The following is a 19,684-nucleotide window of genomic DNA, read 5'->3' as shown; positions in this document are numbered from 1 at the left end:
CATTCTTCAGTTACCACAGTACTACTCAGATGATCTCCAGCTACTCTATAGGAGTACATGCACCGCGGTAATTATCGGAATATTTTGATCACTGGTCCGATGGTGTCATTGTGGAAAGTTGAACCCCAATGATGCTCTGAAGGGTTTTTTTTCCATCTAATTAATAAAGTGAGGAGTAAAAGCTGACGTGTTGGAGGAAACAGGACTTGGAAAAAGGGTTTTGTTTCATTCTGACAACTCGAATCGATGTGATGATTCTTCTTGTCGTCAATGTTCTGAAATGAAACTTTGCGGTCGGGATTGTTTTTGCCATAGAAGATGTGGTGGAAGTGCCTTCATCGATCCATGACGTCTGAAGTTCACGGAAAAATGTGCTTAAACACCACGCTAATATCTGAATGTTGGACACTATATCTGGTTCCTGAAGCATCAGTGTTTGCTCTTTAGTCCAAACTTTAAAGGACGTTCGATAGTCACGGTTGAATTGCTCTTCATCCTGAGCTCCGGCACATCGCAGCCTTGGAAGCGTTCTTGTTGCACATGTTCCTAAACTTGTGTTCACAGACGTGAAGTTACGATCATCGTTATTCTGGTAAGAGCTTCAACATGCAGGTTTATGCCTGATCTTTTTTTCTCAGATTGAGAAGAACCAAAGGAAATGAAATGTTTGTATTTGACTCTGTTGCTCTCTGAAGAACCTGGACATCCTGGTCGATCCAGGACCAGGTCTCTCAGGTGATTGAGAGGTCAACTAAACCAAAAAAGCAACTTTGAAGCATCTGAAGGACCAGGAACAGGATTAACATCAGCGGCTAAATGAGTTTTCATTTTCAGAATTGCAGCACTTGTTGAACTGAATCCACCTGAAGGACCAACGAGAGCAGAAGCCACCATCGAGTCATGAAAACCATAGCGGTCATCCTCAGTCTCCTGCAAGTCTGGCTGGTTGTTGCCATGCCGACTTGTCGTCTGGAAGGACACCTGGTCCAGTTGGCTCATGACTTACTTCAAAACCTGGTACAGTCTTTAACCTTTCAGTACAATATTTGGGATTCTTGATTGTTTTTCCAGTTTTTCCGGGTCTTTTGTAGCTGCTGTTAGATGAATTGTCATAAGCTTGGGGTTATTATATGTAGAGTTGAGCAGTTTCCTGTTTCCATCAGGGTGAAAACATTTCTGTCCACTGTCTTCCATACAACGCCAACATGTCCTTTCCTGAATCTGTCTTAACTGGAGCCAATAAGAGTTCCCTGCAGGTAAGTTCACAAAGCTGCTTTTTTAAAATTTTATCATCCTTGAACCTACTGGAGACATTCATGTCTTTGGTTGCCTACAGTGCCACAAAGCCTTATGGGTAGTGTCTGAGTCTTTGAGGGGGGCTGCTCAGATAATGGAGGACAGCATACCTTTTCGAGAAGGTGGAGAACCGTGGAACAAAAACACGTTCAGTGACTTTCAAAACCTTCAGTATCAGATCTTGGATCAAGGACAGTGTGTGAGTACCTGACTGTCCAGTCTAACCCTAACCCTAACCCTAACCCTAACCCTAACCCTTTTCTGACCCCTCTTCTCTCCAGCTGACCTATAAAGACACCACAGGTGTTTTAGCTTCTTACTTCACGAACATGACCACCATCATTCAGCAAGAGGTATATTTATTCATTTTTCTTGTGTTATTTTTTATCATATGAGGTTGTTTTTAGTGGAATTGGGTTGAGTTTGCCAGGCTTTGTTCTGTGTGTGTGTGTGTGTGTGTGTGTGTGTGTGGTGTGTGTGTGTGTGTGTGTGTGTGATAGCTATTGCTATCTAAATACACTGATTAATGACTGACTAATTAAAATCATATTAGTCATTTTGCTTGTCAGCCAATCAAACTTGACTTGTGTCTCTTTGTGTTCTTCAGGATATTGCTTTCTGTGGCTGGATGTTTTTGAGGAGGGACTTGCTCCGAGTCCTGAAGTCCACCCTGCAGAAACATGACACCTGTTTTACCTGGAGAGACTGAGGGCCAGAGACCACACCCACCGACATAGAGACACACCCACAGAGAGAAGAGGTCACAACCACAAGAGAATTATTTATTTATTTATTTATGTATTTATTTTTATTCATTCATTCATTCAATTATTTATTTATTTATCTATTTATTTATTTATTTATCTATTTATTTATCTATCCAATCATTTATTTATTTATTGTTGTGCCTCGTCTACCATTTAATTAAAAATAATCTCTTTTTCCTGCAATGTGCCTGACTACCCCCTCATGTCTGTGCGTGCGCACACACACACACACACACACACACACACACATTCATAGATTATTAGATATTTATAAAACTGTTGCTTGGGTCTTTATGAAGACTTTCATTGACAAAATGTATTTCATTAACCCGCCACATCCCTAACCCTAACCCTGACCCTAGCCCTACCCTAACCCTTAACCCCAACTCTAACCCAACCCAAACCCTAATCCCAACCCTAACCCTAACCCCAATCCTAAACCTAACCCTCTCCCCTACCCTCCTTGGAACCCTAATCTCAACCTTCCTCCTACCCCTAGCCCTAACACCCATACCCCCCACACATTCACCAACGTGGAGGTCAATCTAGGGGGAGTCCCAGACCCACACACTTCAACCTTCCCACCAAAACCACAGATTATACCTGTTATCTCAACCTTTTCACATTGGATCACAACCCTACAGTACATTATCAAGCAAACCTTTTCCACCATATTGCACCAACACCCGGCCTTCCACAGCTACAAAATCATCTCAGCAAAACACACACACTGGTACAGGGTTCCCCACACTAGGCTTCACCCACAGCCACTCCACCAATGTTGTTTACGCCATTACATGCACCCTTTGTCATAAACACTACATAGGGGAAACCCAAAACTCCATACACACCCGCCTCTTACAACACCTTTATAACATAGGGAGAGGTCGACTTGGCACCCCCCTGGTCCAACACTTCCAGGAACATTCGGTCAGCCACCTCATTATCTCGGGGTTGGAGACCAACAACTGCTGGACAGTGGGACAGAGGAGGAGAGCGGAAAGAATTTGGATTAATAAATTAGGCACAATGACACCAAATGGCCTTAACGACCATCCCTAGAACCCCCCCCCCAAGTCAGCCATCTCTAACAATTTAATATTTCTATAAATTGAACCCATCTCTTTTATTTATTTATTTATTTATTTATTTATCTTCCTTCTTGTTTTTATCACACATTATCTACCTATTTATTCATTTACTTATTTATTCTTTTATTTATTTAACTCTTCAAATAGTTTTAATCTAAAACTAGATTTAAAACAATCAGTTTCTTTTAAACTATTCGTTTATTAAAAACACTGGAGTCCTCCATCTTGTCTTATGGTTATTTAACTCATTTACTGACCCATTGATGTCTGACTGTGGGTGCTTGCCCCCCCGCCTCCAGCCACACCCGGTCTTGAACTTTGATTCCTATTGGAAGGGACTTAGACCTTCCCATCTAGCCACGGGTCCGATCAGTAGGCCAGCGCAACAAAAGTTTCACTCCAAACCCAGAACCCTAACCCCAACCCTAACCCTAACCCCAACCCTAACCCCAACCCTGAACCCTAACTAACCCTAACCCTGATCCTAACCTTAACCCTAACCCTGACCCCAACCCTAACCCTAACCCCAACCCTGAACCCTAACTAACCCTAACCCTGATCCTAACCTTAACCCTAACCCTGACCCCACCCTAACCCTAACCCCAATCCTAAACCTAACCCTCTCCCCTACCCTCCTTGGAACCCTAATCTCAACCTTCCTCCTACCCCTAGCCCTAACACCCATACCCCCCACACATTCACCAACGTGGAGGTCAATCTAGGGGGAGTCCCAGACCCACACACTTCAACCTTCCCACCAAAACCACAGATTATACCTGTTATCTCAACCTTTTCACATTGGATCACAACCCTACAGTACATTATCAAGCAAAACTTTTCCACCATATTGCACCAACACCCGGCCTTCCACAGCTACAAAATCATCTCAGCAAAACACACACACTGGTACAGGGTTCCCCACACTAGGCTTCACCCACAGCCACTCCACCAATGTTGTTTACGCCATTACATGCACCCTTTGTCATAAACACTACATAGGGGAAACCCAAAACTCCATACACACCCGCCTCTTACAACACCTTTATAACATAGGGAGAGGTCGACTTGGCACCCCCCTGGTCCAACACTTCCAGGAACATTCGGTCAGCCACCTCATTATCTCGGGGTTGGAGACCAACAACTGCTGGACAGTGGGACAGAGGAGGAGAGCGGAAAGAATTTGGATTAATAAATTAGGCACAACGACACCAAATGGCCTTAACGACCATCCCTAGAACCCCCCCCCCAAGTCAGCCATCTCTAACAATTTAATATTTCTATAAATTGAACCCATCTCTTTTATTTATTTATTTATTTATTTATTTATTTATTTATCTTCCTTCTTGTTTTTATCACACATTATCTACCTATTTATTCATTTACTTATTTATTCTTTTATTTATTTAACTCTTCAAATAGTTTTAATCTAAAACTAGATTTAAAACAATCAGTTTCTTTTAAACTATTCGTTTATTAAAAACACTGGAGTCCTCCATCTTGTCTTATGGTTATTTAACTCATTTACTGACCCATTGATGTCTGACTGTGGGTGCTTGCCCCCCCGCCTCCAGCCACACCCGGTCTTGAACTTTGATTCCTATTGGAAGGGACTTAGACCTTCCCATCTAGCCACGGGTCCGATCAGTAGGCCAGCGCAACAAAAGTTTCACTCCAAACCCAGAACCCTAACCCCAACCCTAACCCCAACCCTGAACCCTAACTAACCCTAACCCTGATCCTAACCTTAACCCTAACCCTGACCCCAACCCTAACCCTAACCCCAACCCTGAACCCTAACTAACCCTAACCCTGATCCTAACCTTAACCCTAACCCTGACCCCAACCCTAACCCTAACCCCAACCCTGAACCCTAACTAACCCTAACCCTGACCCTAACCTTAACCCTAACTAACCCTAACCCTGGGCCCTAACTCTAACCCTAACCCTCTAACCCTGTGCCCTATCCCTAACTAACCCTAACCCTAACTAACCCTAATCCTGACCCTAACCCTGAGTCCTAACCCTAACTAACCCTGACCCTAACTAACCCTAATCCTGACCCTAACCCTAACTAACCCTAACCCTGACCCTAACCCCTAACCAAGCTCTAATCCTCAAAAGCACCTTTGGAGTTGTGTAGACCAGAAAAAGATGTCCTAACTCACCTAAATTGTCACTTTGATAGTGTAATGCAGATTTTGGTATTCCCACTCTAGTATGTGAAAAAAACACAGAGGGACGCACACTAGCATATCTGTAAATCTTAAAGAATCAGTTTAAAAATAAATTAAAACTGAAAGCTTCACCTTAGAGCAGCTAGAGAGAGAGAGAGAGAGAGAGAGAGAGAGAGAGAGAGAGTGATTGAGTGTGTGTGTGTGTGTGTGTGTGTGTGGTGTGTGTGTGTGTGTGTGTGTTGTGTGTGTGTGTGTGTGAGCCACAGTACCCAACCTCTCAGATTTCAGGCAGATGATCAACATAAGAGAGGAGACAGACAGACAGACAGTGAAGTTTAAAAATCTTAACTCTTGGATTTGGAACAGAAACAGGTGAGTGTTTAACATCATCTATGTGTGTGTGTGTGTTTGTGTGTTTGTGTGTGTGAGAAACATTTATTCATGCTGCTGTTTTCATCGTTGCCAGTTTTCAGTCTTAACAGAGGAGTATTAATTTCCATCTTTTGTTTCAAATAATGTTCATAATAATGTTCATAAATAACATTTGTAAATAAGTTTTCTAACACCACACAGGGTTGATGACAACTGGAGATCAGCTGTTATTATACATGAGTTTGGGTTAGGGTTAGGGTTAGCATTACTGTTCAGCTGTTAGGGTTAGAGTTAGGATTACTGTTCAGCTGTTAGGGTTAGGGTTAGGGTTAGAGTTAGCATTACTGTTCAGATGTTAGGGTTAGGGTTAGGGTTAGAGTTAGCATTACTGTTCAGCTGTTAGGGTTAGGGTTAGGGTTAGAGTTAGGGTTAGCATTACTGTTCAGCTGTTAGGGTTAGGGTTAGGGTTAGAGTTAGCATTACTGTTCAGATGTTAGGGTTAGGTTAGGGTTAGAGTTAGCATTACTGTTCAGCTGTTAGGGTTAGGGTTAGGGTTAGAGTTAGGGTTAGCATTACTGTTCAGCTGTTAGGGTTAGGGTTAGCATTACTGTTCAGCTGTTAGGGTTAGGGTTAGAGTTAGCATTACTGTTCAGCTGTTAGGGTTAGGGTTAGGGTTAGAGTTAGCATTACTGTTCAGATGTTAGGGTTAGGGTTAGGGTTAGAGTTAGCATTACTGTTCAGCTGTTAGGGTTAGGGTTAGAGTTAGGGTTACTGGGTAGGGTTAGGGTTAGCATTACTGTTCAGCTGTTAGGGTTAGGGTTAGCATTACTGTTCAGCTGTTAGGGTTAGGGTTAGAGTTAGGGTTACTGGGTTAGGGTTAGCATTACTGTTCAGCTGTTAGGGTTAGGGTTAGAGTTAGGGTTACTGGGTTAGAGTTAGGATTACTGTTCAGATGTTAGGGTTAGAGTTAGGGTTACTGGGTTAGAGTTAGGATTACTGTTCAGCTGTTAGGGTTAGGTTTAGAGTTAGGGTTACTGGGTTAGGGTTAGGGTTAGCATTACTGTTCAGCTGTTAGGGTTAGGGTTAGCATTACTGTTCAGCTGTTAGGGTTAGGGTTAGAGTTAGGGTTACTGGGTTAGGGTTACTGTTCAAATGTTAGGGTTAGAGTTAGGATTACTGTTCAGTTGTTAGGGTTAGAGTTAGAGTTAGGGTTAGCATTACTGTTCAGTTGTTAGGGTTAGGGTTAGAGTTAGAGTTAGGGTTAGCATTACTGTTCAGATGTTAGGGTTAGAGTTAGGGTTACTGGGTTAGGGTTAGCATTACTGTTCAGCTGTTAGGGTTAGAGTTAGAGTTAGGGTTACTGGGTTAGGGTTAGGGTTAGAGTTAGGGTTACTGGGTTAGGGTTAGCATTAGCTGTTCAGTTGTTAGGGTTAGGGTTAGGGTTAGAGTTAGAGTTAGAGTTAGGGTTAGCATTATATGTTCAGCTGTTAGGGTTAGAGTTAGGGTTAGGGTTAGAGTTAGTGTTAGCATTACTGTTCAGTGTTAGGGTTAGGGTTAGCATTACTGTTCAGCTGTTAGGGTTAGGGTTAGCATTACTGTTCAGCTGTTAGGGTTAGGGTTAGCATTACTTTCAGCTGTTAGGGTTAGGGTTAGCATTACTGTTCAGCTGTTAGGGTTAGGGTTAGGGTTAGAGTTAGTGTTAGCATTACTGTTCAGTTGTTAGGGTTAGGGTTAGCATTACTGTTCAGCTGTTAGGGTTAGGGTTAGCATTACTGTTCAGCTGTTAGGGTTAGGGTTAGCATTACTGTTCAGTGTTAGGGTTAGGGTTAGCATTACTGTTCAGCTGTTAGGGTTAGGGTTAGCATTACTGTTCAGCTGTTAGGGTTAGGGTTCTTATATCACTTTTGGGTTAGGGTTAAAGGTTAAAGTTTAAATGTGATATGGGTGTGTGGTGATTCATACTTACTATACACTTGGCAGCTGTAATTGCAATGTGATCCACATCCTGGGCAAGTGTGTGTGCGTGCATGTGCGCATTGCGTGTGTGTGTGTGTGTTTGTGCGTGTGTGTGTGTGTGCGCGTGTAACTGTAGCTCACAGAATGCTGGACACTGTCAGAGATGTCAGGCATTTCCTTTCTCACAGTTACCTCTCCTCACAAAAACGGTGTGTGTAGCTGTGTGTTGCATGTGTGTGTAGCTGTGTGTTGCATGTGTGTGTCTGACTGGCTGATGAGTTTTAGCCAATCAGAGCACCAGAACAGAAGCCAAAGTTTTAACACAAGACCAAGAAATCCAGGAGAAATGTTATGATTCATGTTTTTATGTTCACTTTGGAATAATAATTTTCAAGTAACTGTTACAAACCTCAACTTTATGTACAAACATATTTGTTTTTAAATTTAACCTCAAGATGTTGTTGTTTATTATTTTTAATGTACTGAGTAAAGGCAGCCGAACTTTTTATAGTCACCACTTGACTCTGGACTTTCGTTGTGGCCAAGGGTCAGTGTGTGTCTGAGCTGCAGTGTGTGTCTGAGCTGCAGTGTGTATCTGAGCTGCAGTGTGTGGTCTGAGCTGCAGTGTGGTCTGAGCTGCAGTGTGTGTCTGAGCTGCAGTGTGTGTGTCTGAGCTGCAGTGTGTATCTGAGCTGCAGTGTGTGTCTGAGCTGCAGTGTGTGGTCTGAGCTGCAGTGTGTATCTGAGCTGCAGTGTGTATCTGAGCTGCAGTGTGTGTCTGAGCTGCAGTGTGTGTCTGAGCTGCAGTGTGTGTCTGAGCTGCAGTGTGTGTCTGAGCTGCAGTGTGTGTGTCTGAGCTGCAGTGTGTATCTGAGCTGCAGTGTGTGGTCTGAGCTGCAGTGTGGTCTGAGCTGCAGTGTGTGTCTGAGCTGCAGTGGTGTGTCTGAGCTGCAGTGTGTATCTGAGCTGCAGTGTGTGTCTGAGCTGCAGTGTGTGGTCTGAGCTGCAGTGGTGTGTCTGAGCTGCAGTGTGTGTCTGAGCTGCAGTGTGTGTGTGTGGATGACTGTTGCGACAGAGCCGACAGCAGCAGAAAGAGTCGAGCTTCTATCTAATATCTAATATCTCTAATCTAATCTAATTTCTCCCTTTTTGATTCTGGTTTGTGAAGGTTTCAGTCACACCTTCAAATCTAACCCTGCCCTTCTAAAATGGCGCTTTTACTCGTTTGTTTGTGCAACTATTTTCTGGGTCAATTTAGTAGAAAGTAGAAAGTAGAAAATGGAAGCATCATCATTGCTCTTCCTCATGGGAAAGTAACCATCATAATGGAGCTGAAATGATTTGTGTTCTACAGGTTTGATTCACTTTAATTAACCCTAGCCCTAATTAACCCTAGCCCTAATTAACCCTAACCCTAATTAACCCTAACCCTAAATTCCACGGGATTGAATTTGCACGTTTAAGAGTTTTCTATAAGATATTTGTGGTGTATTGATTACCAGAGTTGTTATAGCGCACATGCGCATTGCACTTCGCACCTGGTAGTTGATTGAATAAACTTAGAAGCAGGACATTGGCGTCCCGTCTTATCAATACACATCATTGGCAAGGAGGATAAATTCTCATTTTCTTAACGGGGAAGGAGAGACACACGGTGTCGGTACTAGTGAGTACAATGGCCCTGTATGGAGTAATGGGCGAGTTTAAGGTGGAAAAGGAGCCGTGGAAGGCGTACGTGGAGCGCCTAGAACAGTTTTTGGAAGCTAACAACCTAGCCGAAGGAAAGAAAGTGGCTACGCTGCTGAGTGTAATGGGCGCAGTGTACTTAGTGCAGCCCGATAAGCCAAAAGACAAGACGTTTGATGAGATAGTAACTGTTTTAAAGGGACATTTTGGGCCCAGGCCGCTGTTGGTAGCAGAAAGGTTCCGCTTCAACAGGTGCAACCAGCCAGTTGAAGCAGTGTGCCGCCAACTGTGATTTGGCACAACCTGGGAGCATCCTCCCTACGAGATCGGTTCGTCAGTGGAATGCGGATTGAAGCCTGCACGAGGAGACTGCTCTCCGAAAATGATCTCACGTTTGCCAAAGCGTGTGAGATCGCCCTCAACATGTAGACGGCCGACAGAGACGCACGTCAGCTGAGAGGGATGGAGAGCGAGACGGCGGGAGCTGCCAGTGCCAGCGTCCACAAGGTGAAGCTGCAAGGAGCCAGGAGCTGCTACAGGTGCAAAGGGAAAAATCCCCATGCAAAGGATTGCCATTTCAAAGAGACTAAATGCCATTATTGTGGAAAGATAGGACACATCAAAAAGGCATGTCGTTCCAAGGCGAGTGCAGAGCGCACACGACCAAGAGGAACTGGTCAGCTAAAGACAAACACTAAACATGTGACAGCTGGAGAAGATTCAGATCTTGAAATGTTCGCTGTTTTGACTGTCACAACTGCCATTAGAAAAAGCTAAGGTTGAACTCAGAGCTTACCTTAACCTATTTTAGGGCAGATCACAGCGACGGTGGGCTATCAGGGCCAGTCAGCTGTTTTGCCACTTGTTGTTGTCAAAGGACATGGAGCCAGATTATGTGGTAGAGATTGGTTAAACCAAATTAAGATGAACTGGGCAGAGATCAAGTATCTAAATGAACCCAAGTGTAGCTCACTTGAGGAGATGCTCAGTAAATATTCTGAGGTGTTTAATAATGAGTTAGAGACACTCAAAGACATTAAAGCCTCAATCATAGTCGAGGCTGATGTGCCTCCTAGATTATGCAAACACGGGCCCCTCCCTTTGCAATGAAGTAGAGAGTTGAAAAAGAGCTCAAAAGGCTGGAGGAAGCTAACATTATTTCTCCAGTTAAGCATAGTGAGTGGGCAGCACCGATAGTTCCGGTGGAAAAAAAAGATAAGTCACTTTGCCTGTGTGGCGATTACAAGGTGTCAGTTAACCAGGCACTTGAAACAGACAGTTACCCCTTACGTGTAGAGGAGCTTTTAGCAACCCTTAGTGGGGGTAAGATCTTCTCTAAAATGGACTTAGCATCAGCTTATCAGCAACTTTTGCTAGATGATGACTCAAGGAAATACACAACCATTATCACCCACAGAGGACTATGTGTATAATAGACTTCCTTTTGGTATCAGCTCTGCCCCTTCCATCTTCCAGAGGGTAATGGAAAACATCACGAAAGACTTCCCAGTTGTAGTTTTCCTGGACGACCTTCTGATTATGGGACGCTCGGAGGAAGATCACCTCTTCAACCTTCAAAGAGTCCTCCAACTCTTGAAGGAATATGGACTGCGAGTCAAACGCTCAAAGTGTGAGTTTTGGAAAAACTCAGCTTGAGCCTGGGCCACGTACTGGATGAGCGTGGCATTCATCCTCTAAGGAAGGTGAGAGCCATTCACGCTCCTGCTCCAACCAACGGTGAAGAGCTCCAGGCTTTTTTGGGACTTTTTAACTATTATGGAAGATTTGTGCCACAACAAAGCACCGTTTTGGCACCACTGTACAAACTGCTCAGAGAAAATGTGACGTGGAGATGGACTGAGGCAGAACAGTGCAAAAACCTTCTAACGAGTGACCGGGTTTTAGCTCACTATGGGGTCAAAGTGGGGTCCTTTGCCACTCACCTTGGCATGTGATGCTTCTGCATATGGCATTGGAGCAGTGATTCAGCACACCATGCCCAATGGAGGAGAGACCAATCGCTTATGCTTCCTGCACATTGTCTCCAGCAGAGAAAAAATATCCTCAAATAGATAAGGAAGCTCTTGGACTGATTTATGGTGTGAAGAAATTTCACCAGTATTTATGGGGTAGACACTTTACCTTAATGACTGACCATCGCCCCCTGTTGACACTTTTTGGCGAGCACAAGGGTCGACCTCCACTGGCTGCCGCACGCATTCAACGGTGGGCAATTATATTGTCAGCCTATGACTACAACATTGTCTACAGGGAGTCAGAAGAACACAGTAACGCTGATGGACTCTCCCGTTGCCCTTTACCCTAAACCAGCCACACAGGAACTGCAGCAGCGTCTGCAACAGGCACCGCTCAATGCTACACAAGCGCTCCTCTCCTCTCCTCTCCTCTCCTCTCCTCTCCTCTCTCCTCTCCTCTCCCCTCCTCTCCTCCTCCCCCCTCCTCCTTCCTCTCCCTCCTCCCCTCCCTCTCCTCCTCATCTCCTCTCCTCTCCTCTCCTCATCTCCTCCCCTCCCTCTCTCTCCTCTCCTCCTCTCCTCATCTCCCCTCCCCTCCTCTCACTCCCCTCCTCTCCTCCTCTCCTCCTCTCGCCCTCCCCTCCTCATCTCATCTCCTCTCCTCCCTCTCCTCATCTCCCCTCCTCTCCTCCCCCTCCTCTCCTCTCTCTCTCTCCCCTCTTCTCCTCCTCTCCTCTCCTCTCCTCCTCTCCTCTCTCTTCCCTCTTCTCCTCCTCTCTTCCTCTCCCTCTCCTCCTCCCTCTCCTCTCCTCCTCCTCCCCTCCTCTCCTCTCCTCCTCCCCTCTCCTCCTCTCCTCTCCTCCTCTCCTCATCTCCACTCCCCTCCTCATCTCCTCTCCTCCTCCTCCTCTCCTCGTCATCCCTCCTTATCCCTCTCCTCCTCCCCTCCCCTACCTCTCCTCTCCTCATCCTCCCTCATCTCCTCCTCCCCTCCTCCTCTCTCTCCTTCCCTCTCCTCCTCTCCTCCTCCCCTCTCCTCCTCTACTCTCCTCCTCCTCTCCCCTCCTCTCCTCTCCCTCCTCCTCTCTCTCTCCTCCTCCTCTCCTCTCTCCCCTCCCTCCCCTCCTCTCCTCTCCTCCTCCTCCCCTCCTCTCCTCTCCTCTCTCTCTCCTCCTCCCCTCCCCTCCTCTACTCTCCTCATCTCCCCTCCTCTCATCTCCTCTCTCCTCTCCTCTCCTCCTCTCCTCTCCTCTCCCCTCCTCCCATCTCCCCTCCTCCTCTCCCTCCTCCCCTCCTCTCTCCTCATCTCCCCTCCTCCTCTCCTCTCCTCTCCTCCTCTACTCTCCTCCTCCCCTCTCCTCCTCCTTCTGCTTCTTGTCAGGCTTTTCCTCTGTGTCTTTATTTTCATGTTGGGCAGGGCTATTTCCTGGTTCAGTCCAGTGTGCCAGTTACACACCTGCAACTCATCTCTGGCTAATCAGCTCACCTGTCTTCTGCTTTAAAAGACTGGGTCACGTTTCTATCTTTGCCAATTTGTAGTTCAGCCCACTTTGGTAGCTGTCTGGCGCCTAAAAAGACTGTTCCTGGAGTTGTATGCTTGGATATTCCTATTCTTGTGCCTCCTATTCACCCTGCCTGTGCCTTATTTTCAGATTACCAACTCTGGTGTCTTATCCTTCTCGTTCTTGCCCAATATGCTCCGTCCTCTTTGTGTATTTTGTTCATCTTTGTGTTTTTCAACTGCCAAGCCCTTAGTAAAGACTAATTCCTGACTCGCTTAATTCGGTCATGTGTGCCTACTGTCTGGGGTTCAGATCGTGTCCACAGTTTCTAACAGAACAAATTGGCCAGCGTGGACCCCGCAGCGACACTATGTGCCTTGTCCCAACAGGGAGCCTTACTCGGTCATCTTCCCTAGGTGGAATAAGCCCATATTGTACTCTGCAACTGGTTTGTCCCCCTTCAAGGCATCACTGGGCTATCAGTCACTCCTCCCAGGAGCGAGACTTTGTGGATCTATCCCTGCAGGAGTTTATCCAGAGGGCTCGGAGGCCCGGGGAACTATAAGGTCAGCCCTGGAGCGCACCCAGAACTCCAGCTGGTGCTCAGCCAACCACCACCATCAACCAGCTCCATCCTACCAACTAGGTCAGTTGGTTTGGCTGTCCGCCCGTAACATCCCGTTGTCACCAAGTCATGTAAAGTCTCTCAGCCCAGAGTCTCTCCAGCATTTCCTGGTCTGCCTCTGAGCCGAGCCTCTGAGTGTGTGTTTGAGTGCAAAACTAAGTAGAAATGTTTATTCAGTTGTTTCTGTCCTCTTCTCTGCTCTGCTCTTCTCTTTTTTTCCTAGTTTCAGGGTGTTTTTGAGAACTTAGTTTTCAGAAGTGAACTAAGGGAGGAATGGCATCCTCCAAGATGCCACCTACGTGGTTGTGGGCGATCTGACCTATGCATCCATCATGAATAAGAGGGTTGTTATATTTCTGAAAAACTTGTTTACAAGGGGAGAGTTGTATGTTTATCTGGGACCTGTTTATGCTGGTTTCCCCAATGTAAGTGACCTTCGTTTGGGTCATCATCTCCAGCCTGTCTGCTGGAAACTGATTTTGCTGAAAGGCTGAATCACTTTGTGAAATCTCTTTGTTCTTTAATTATAGCTTCTATAACCCTGAGGCAAAGGAATGATTCAGCCCTGTTATGTTGGATCTTGTGCAGGGGTTCTAATGGTTTATGGGATTGTGGTTGCCTGGTGGTCTCTGGGAATAAGAGGACAAGGGCAAAGCCTCTGTCACCCTGCTGGGTCATGGCGGCCTCTCCTCTCCTCATTGCGTAGATCAGCGACGATATTTCTTGTGTAGTTTCTTTGCTTCTGAATAGCACATTTGTTTGCATCTACAGACTGATGGCACAACAGCACTTTCACACTCAACCTTTTGAGACTGAAAGCCTTTCTGTCCTCCCCCACTTTACTGAACAAAGCCCATCTCCATTTGCTTTTTCACTGTTCTGTAACTGCATTCTAAATGAACCTTAGTGGAAATTTAATACCTGAGGTTTCGATTGAATGGAACACAAGGGCAGAACCCAGAATGCAGACAGAAGACAGGTAATGTCTAAGTGAACGGTTTATTAAAAGTGTAAGTCTTTTTACAAAGTGGAGGGGAAAACCAAAATGTGCCATGGAGAATTGTGCATGGAACCCAACTAGGAATGGTGTTCTTCAACAGATGGGATGTGGAGACCTTGACAAAAGAGAAAACAAAGTTAATACAAATTGGTGAAACAGCAAACAAACACTCAGTTACCAACGGCAGGGACAAAAAAACAAAAACGATCTGACACCAAGGAGCTGGCGTTGACTGCTTAAAAATATTCCTTATCAGGATGATTAACCACAGGTGAGACCGCAGCCAGCACAAGCCAGGAAAACAAGGAGAAATGACAGAAAACCCAAAATCCTGATAGTATCCCAACCTCAAAGGGCACCTCCTGGTGCCCTACCCGGGTTGTCTGGATGACTTTGGGAAAAGTCCCTCAGTAGTCCATCAAGAATGCACAAACACGGAATCCACTACTGCTCTTCGGGGCCACACTCCTCCCAGTTCACCAAGAACTGGAAACCGGGTCCCCGTAGATGGACATCCAGATTCTGGCGGATGGTGTAAACTGGGCCACCATCAAACAGGGGGGCTGAGGTGGGCTTAGACAGAGGTACCAGGTCCAACTCTGAGACCGGTTTCAACATGGACGCGTGTAAAGTGAGGTGCACCTTGAGGGATGAGGGCAACTTGAAGTGCACGGCAGAGGGGTTTGACCCTTTCCACCTCAAAAAGTCCGACGAACCGTGAAGCCAAGAGTCAACCTGGAGGGGGATATCCTGCAAGGACAGCCACACCTTCTAACCTGGATGATATGGAGGAGCTGGAACCCTGCACTGAGTTGCCTGCCTCTGAGACTGCCGGGATGAGCGCAGGAGGGCAGAATGGACCTGCTGCCAAACAGCTCTGCAACGCCGCAGATTAGCCTGCACCGAGGGAACAGCCACCTCATCCTCCTGGACATCAAACAGGCGGTTGGTAACCAAGTGAGGCCATAAAGGGAGACATTCCTGTGGCGGGTGACATGAGTGAATCGTGCACGTACTCCACCCAGGGAAGGAATGTGCTCCAGGAGACAGGATGATGAGCAGAGACACACCGCAGGGCACTCTCGAGAGATTGGTTGGTCTGCACCAACTGACCATTCGACAGGTTCACTGTGGCCCCCCAAGGCATTACAAAATGCTCTCAAGACCTGTGAGGTGAACTGGGCGTCCGCTCTAAGACCATGTCCCTGGTAAATCTGTGGAGGTGAAACACATGCCTCACCAGCAGGTCACCCGTCTCAATTGCAGACGAGAGCTTAAGTAGGGGGATGTTGTGCACCGCCTTGGAGAAGTGGTTGACCTTGGTGAGAATGGTGATTTTTCCATCAGGGAGGCCTGTTACAAAATCCACAGCAACATGTGACCAAGGACAACAGGGGATCATGAGTGGATTGAGGAGACCGGCTGGAGGACTGTTCAAAGACTTGCTGTAAACACACACGGGACAAGTAGTGACAAAGGACTTCGTGTCCTGCTGCATGGAAGGCCACCAAAACTGCTGCAGGAAGCGATGGGGTTGAGTCAGGCCAGGCTAACAGGTTAACGTAGAATGGCCCCACTGAAGGGAATCAGAACAGGCAGATTCTGGAACAAATAACCAATTGTGAGGTGTTGGCCACCTGTGCCCTCCGTACTCTCTCCTCTATCTGCCAGGAGGCTGCACTGACGATGCAGGAGGGAGGCAGAATCGGACCAGGATCTGTGCAGGACGAGTCTGGAGAGAACTGGCGGGACAGGGCATCAGGCTTCACATTCCACAAACTGGGTTGATAGGTGAGGATGAAGTTGACATGCCCAAGGAAGAGCACCTATCATGTATGTTGTGAGTTCAGTTGCTTGGTGTTTCGGAGGTAAGAAATGTTCTTATGGTCGGTCCAGACCACGAAAGGCTGAACTGATCCCTCCAACCAATGTCGCCACTCCTGCAATGCGAGCACAACAGCCAGTCAGCCACAACAGTTAATGGTTTCCCATATCATATTTACCCTTTGCCGGAGACAGTCGTTAAGGCCCTCTCCCTCCACCTCTCCCTCCGACAGTTGTCCTATCAGATAGAGAGTGAAATGAGCGACTTGAGGTCTGGGGAGGTGTTCCTGGCAGTGAGCTCATCCCGCAGCTGTTCATTCACCCCCCCTCAGGAATGCTGCCCTAAGTGCCATGTCATTCCACCCACTCTCCAGCAAATGCAGAACTGGATGGGGTAGTCCACGACCAAAGCTGAGCCCTGAACAAAGGTGAGGGGCCGGATCTCCGCCTCACGACGCCATACCCGATGATCGAAAACTCGTCTAAGTTCAGACATGAACGAGTCGTAAGAGGCCGATGCTGGAGAGCGATGCTCAATAACCACCGTTGCGGTTGACCACGATCTTTGCTCTATTTGAAGCATAGGTGAGAGGTTGCAAATCAAAAACTATGGAGCACTGTAACAGAAAATTACTGCAGTGCCCTACGTCACCGGAGTAACAGCTGGATGGGAACATGGGGCTCATGAGGGGCAGCGGAACCGAACAATCAGTGGCGTAGAGGCCAATGACGTGGAGTGGTGAGCCGAGGGAGCAGGAGACCCTTAGAGTAACCCTGCGACATTGGCAGAGAGCTCCTGAAGGGAGCTTAAAATCTCAGTTAGGACCTTGTCGTGCTGCCCAATTCGTCCACTCTGGGCAACCAGTGTCTGGTGAAGCGTTGCGCTGTCTGCTGGGTCCATTGTGGTCAGAGTGTTCTGTAACGATCAAATGGAACACAAGGGAAGAACCCAGAATGCAGACAGGAGACAGGTAATCTCTAAGTGGACAGTTTGTTAGCAAAGTGTAAGTGAAAGTCTATTTAAAAAGTGCAGGTGAAAACCAAAAAGTGCTGTGGAGAAATGTGTGTGGAACCAAACTAGGAATGGTGCTCTTCACATAGAGATACAAAGTTAATACAAGTTGGAGGAATGGCATCAACAAACACTCAGTTACCAACAGCAGGGACAAAAACAATCTGACACCAAGCGGCTGGGGTTGACTGCTTAAAAGGATTCGTAATCAGGATGATTAGCCACAGGTGAGACCATAGCAGCACAAGCCAAGAAAACAGGTCAATTACGCCCCCTGCTGGATACAAGGAGAACTCACAGAACAAACACCTAAAATCCTCACAATGAGGACCTATACAACTTTGTGAGAAGACAGTGTGATATCCAAGTCTGACTGTTGTTGGTGGTAGATGGCTGGTCAGAAAGTCTTTATTCCATCTGAAGATGGAGAAGGAGGATCCAAGGTGATGGAGTTTGTTGCCTGTGGTTTGTTTATTATAAGTTGCTGTTCGGTTTGCCTTATATGTGCATCATCACCACTGTTCTGAATTTGGTTGTCTAGTTCCACTTTCTATTTTTATCAACTTTATTATGTATAGTCTTCTTTTGTTGTTTCTGTTTATTTTTCTCTTTATATTTGTTTGTTTAGTTCTTTGTTTTGATTTTATACTGGGTTCCTCTTCCTCTTGTCAAGTCCAGCATACCCTTAAAGAAACCAGTTACATGATCATCACAACACAAGCACATCTAATCTGAAAGAAAGAAGCCTCAGGTGCATCTCTCCTTTTGTCCAAACAGGAGGAAAAGAGGAACAATATAATATATAATACAACTGTAGGATCCCGAGATGAGAACTCTACTGCCCCCTGTTGGTTCAGAGGTCTTCAGGCGCTTCACACAGTCCTCACTTAATGAAATCCAACAAAAGCAACAAATCAGAGAGGAAGAAAGGAAAAGAACAAATGCACAGGTTTAAAATACATTGAAAATATTAACTCTGAGGAGGGGGGGGGGGGGGTGTAACAAAAGCTATAATTAAAGAACTAATTTGCTGTTTGCTGTTTTCTTGCTTTAATAGGTATCAGAGGAACTCCCAGAGCCAGCCAGTGACCTGGAAGCTGGGAAGCCACTCCCATTCATTTATGGTGAACCACCCCATGAACTTCTCAATGTACCTCTAGAGGACATAGATCCCTTCTACCAATCACAGAAGGTCTCTTTCTTCCCCCTTCTATCAATACAAGAATGTCTCTCATTCATTTAAGCCCCACAGGTATTTATCTCTCTCTCTCCCCCTTCTCTCTCTGTGTCTGCAGACATTCATCGTGTTAAGTAAAGGAAACATCATCTACAGATTTAATGCTGAGTCATCTCTGTACCTGCTTAGTCCATTTAACGCTTTGCGAATAGTTGCCATCAAGATTCTTATTCATTCATATCCTTCATACCCATAATAATGTCAACACATTGTTTGCCTGTAGAGGATTTTTATTTTGTTCCTTAAAAGCAAAACTTTATTCAGTTTGTTCATCATGGCAACAATTCTGACCAACTGTGCGTTCATGACACTGAGTGATCCTCCGGCATGGAGCAAAACTATGGAGTGAGTACACACACACACACACACACACACACACACACACACACACACACACACACACACACGCACGCACACAATCAGTCCATGATCAGATGCACAATGAGCAACATGACAACCTGGAGAAAAGTGACAAAAGACTCTGGAGGAGAAGCAACACAGTACAAACTGTCAACGACTCAGGACACAACCTTCAGCAAGGCAAAGTCTAACTTAACGTATCCAGAGAAGCAAAGCTTAATGGAACAAAAGCAGAACAACAGAAACATTTTAAGAGAAGATAGAAAATGTACAAAGATTTGACCAAATGCTTCCTCAGTTTCAAATGATACAATCACTAAATTAATTTTTGGGATTTATAGACGGCTGTACATAATATTTACATTGCCTGTTGAAATAAATGTGCTGTTATGGTTAAGGTTAGGTTTGGTTTTGATATGAAATAACCAGCTAACACAAGTTTTCTAATCTTATCGGTGTAATTTGTTAAACAACTTAAGTTTCCACCTTCTTGATGTTTTAATCGATGGCTGCCAGCTGTAGTCACTGCCTGACAGCCGTGTCCATTAGAAGGAGGACAAAAGTCTCATTTTCTACAGCTGAAACTGGAAATGCTGCAGTTCTTCAGAAGAGGGACAAATTCTCAAACTCCTCCATATTTTTTGACCATCTTTCTTTCTTTAGGGAAGATGGTCCTAATTCTTTTAATATTTATAATTGTTAATATCACTGTTTTTATTATGATTATATTATGTTGTGATTCCACCGTATTTCATAAATAGAATTATTCTTTAGGGTTATTATTAAACTGTTGTGCACCCTGTAGG

The 19,684-nt window shown here is 45.7% G+C and overlaps 2 protein-coding genes and 1 long non-coding RNA gene across 12 annotated transcripts in view; 2 read left to right on the top strand and 1 right to left on the bottom strand.

The window, feature by feature from the left end:
* ifnphi2 (interferon phi 2) overlaps positions 1-2,246 on the top strand; it is a 2,425-nt gene extending 179 nt beyond the window's left edge. Inside the window, exons 1-6 of one of the 2 annotated variants that reach the window (XM_057023326.1) lie at positions 111-592; positions 835-1,017; positions 1,164-1,256; positions 1,337-1,495; positions 1,578-1,649; positions 1,904-2,246. In XM_057023326.1, the coding sequence (XP_056879306.1) occupies positions 901-1,017; positions 1,164-1,256; positions 1,337-1,495; positions 1,578-1,649; positions 1,904-2,005 (543 nt within the window). In that variant the 5' untranslated portion in view covers positions 111-592; positions 835-900 and the 3' untranslated portion in view covers positions 2,006-2,246. Of the gene's footprint in view, positions 1-110; positions 593-834; positions 1,018-1,163; positions 1,257-1,336; positions 1,496-1,577; positions 1,650-1,903 lie in introns of those variants that run through there. The other variant, XM_057023325.1, reaches the window with a different exon arrangement.
* A 3,339-nt stretch (positions 2,247-5,585) lies between these two features.
* Positions 5,586-19,684, top strand: part of scn4ab (sodium channel, voltage-gated, type IV, alpha, b) — a 36,909-nt gene continuing 22,810 nt past the window's right edge. For 4 of the 8 annotated variants that reach the window (XM_057023332.1, XM_057023331.1, XM_057023333.1 and 1 more), the window contains exons 1-6: positions 5,621-5,700; positions 13,210-13,466; positions 18,059-18,230; positions 18,339-18,473; positions 18,577-18,695; positions 18,774-18,863. In XM_057023332.1, the coding sequence (XP_056879312.1) occupies positions 18,108-18,230; positions 18,339-18,473; positions 18,577-18,695; positions 18,774-18,863 (467 nt within the window). In that variant the 5' untranslated portion in view covers positions 5,621-5,700; positions 13,210-13,466; positions 18,059-18,107. Of the gene's footprint in view, positions 5,701-13,209; positions 13,467-18,058; positions 18,231-18,338; positions 18,474-18,576; positions 18,696-18,773; positions 18,864-19,684 lie in introns of all 8 variants that reach the window. The other 4 variants (XR_008948466.1, XM_057023334.1, XM_057023330.1 and 1 more) reach the window with 4 other exon arrangements.
* LOC130519765 (uncharacterized) lies at positions 14,426-17,286 on the bottom strand. 2 transcript variants are annotated; one of them, XR_008948467.1, is made up of 3 exons: positions 16,922-17,286; positions 16,449-16,839; positions 14,426-14,560 (listed from the first exon to the last, which is right to left on the bottom strand). It is a non-coding gene; the product is annotated as an uncharacterized LOC130519765 (long non-coding RNA). The 2 variants fall into 2 exon arrangements; XR_008948468.1 differs by having other exon boundaries at positions 16,449-17,286.

Source organism: Takifugu flavidus, unplaced genomic scaffold (genome assembly GCF_003711565.1).
Source record: "Takifugu flavidus isolate HTHZ2018 unplaced genomic scaffold, ASM371156v2 ctg203, whole genome shotgun sequence".
Classification (NCBI taxonomy): Eukaryota; Metazoa; Chordata; class Actinopteri; order Tetraodontiformes; family Tetraodontidae; genus Takifugu; species Takifugu flavidus.
This window is presented reverse-complemented; position numbering and strand designations above follow the sequence as displayed.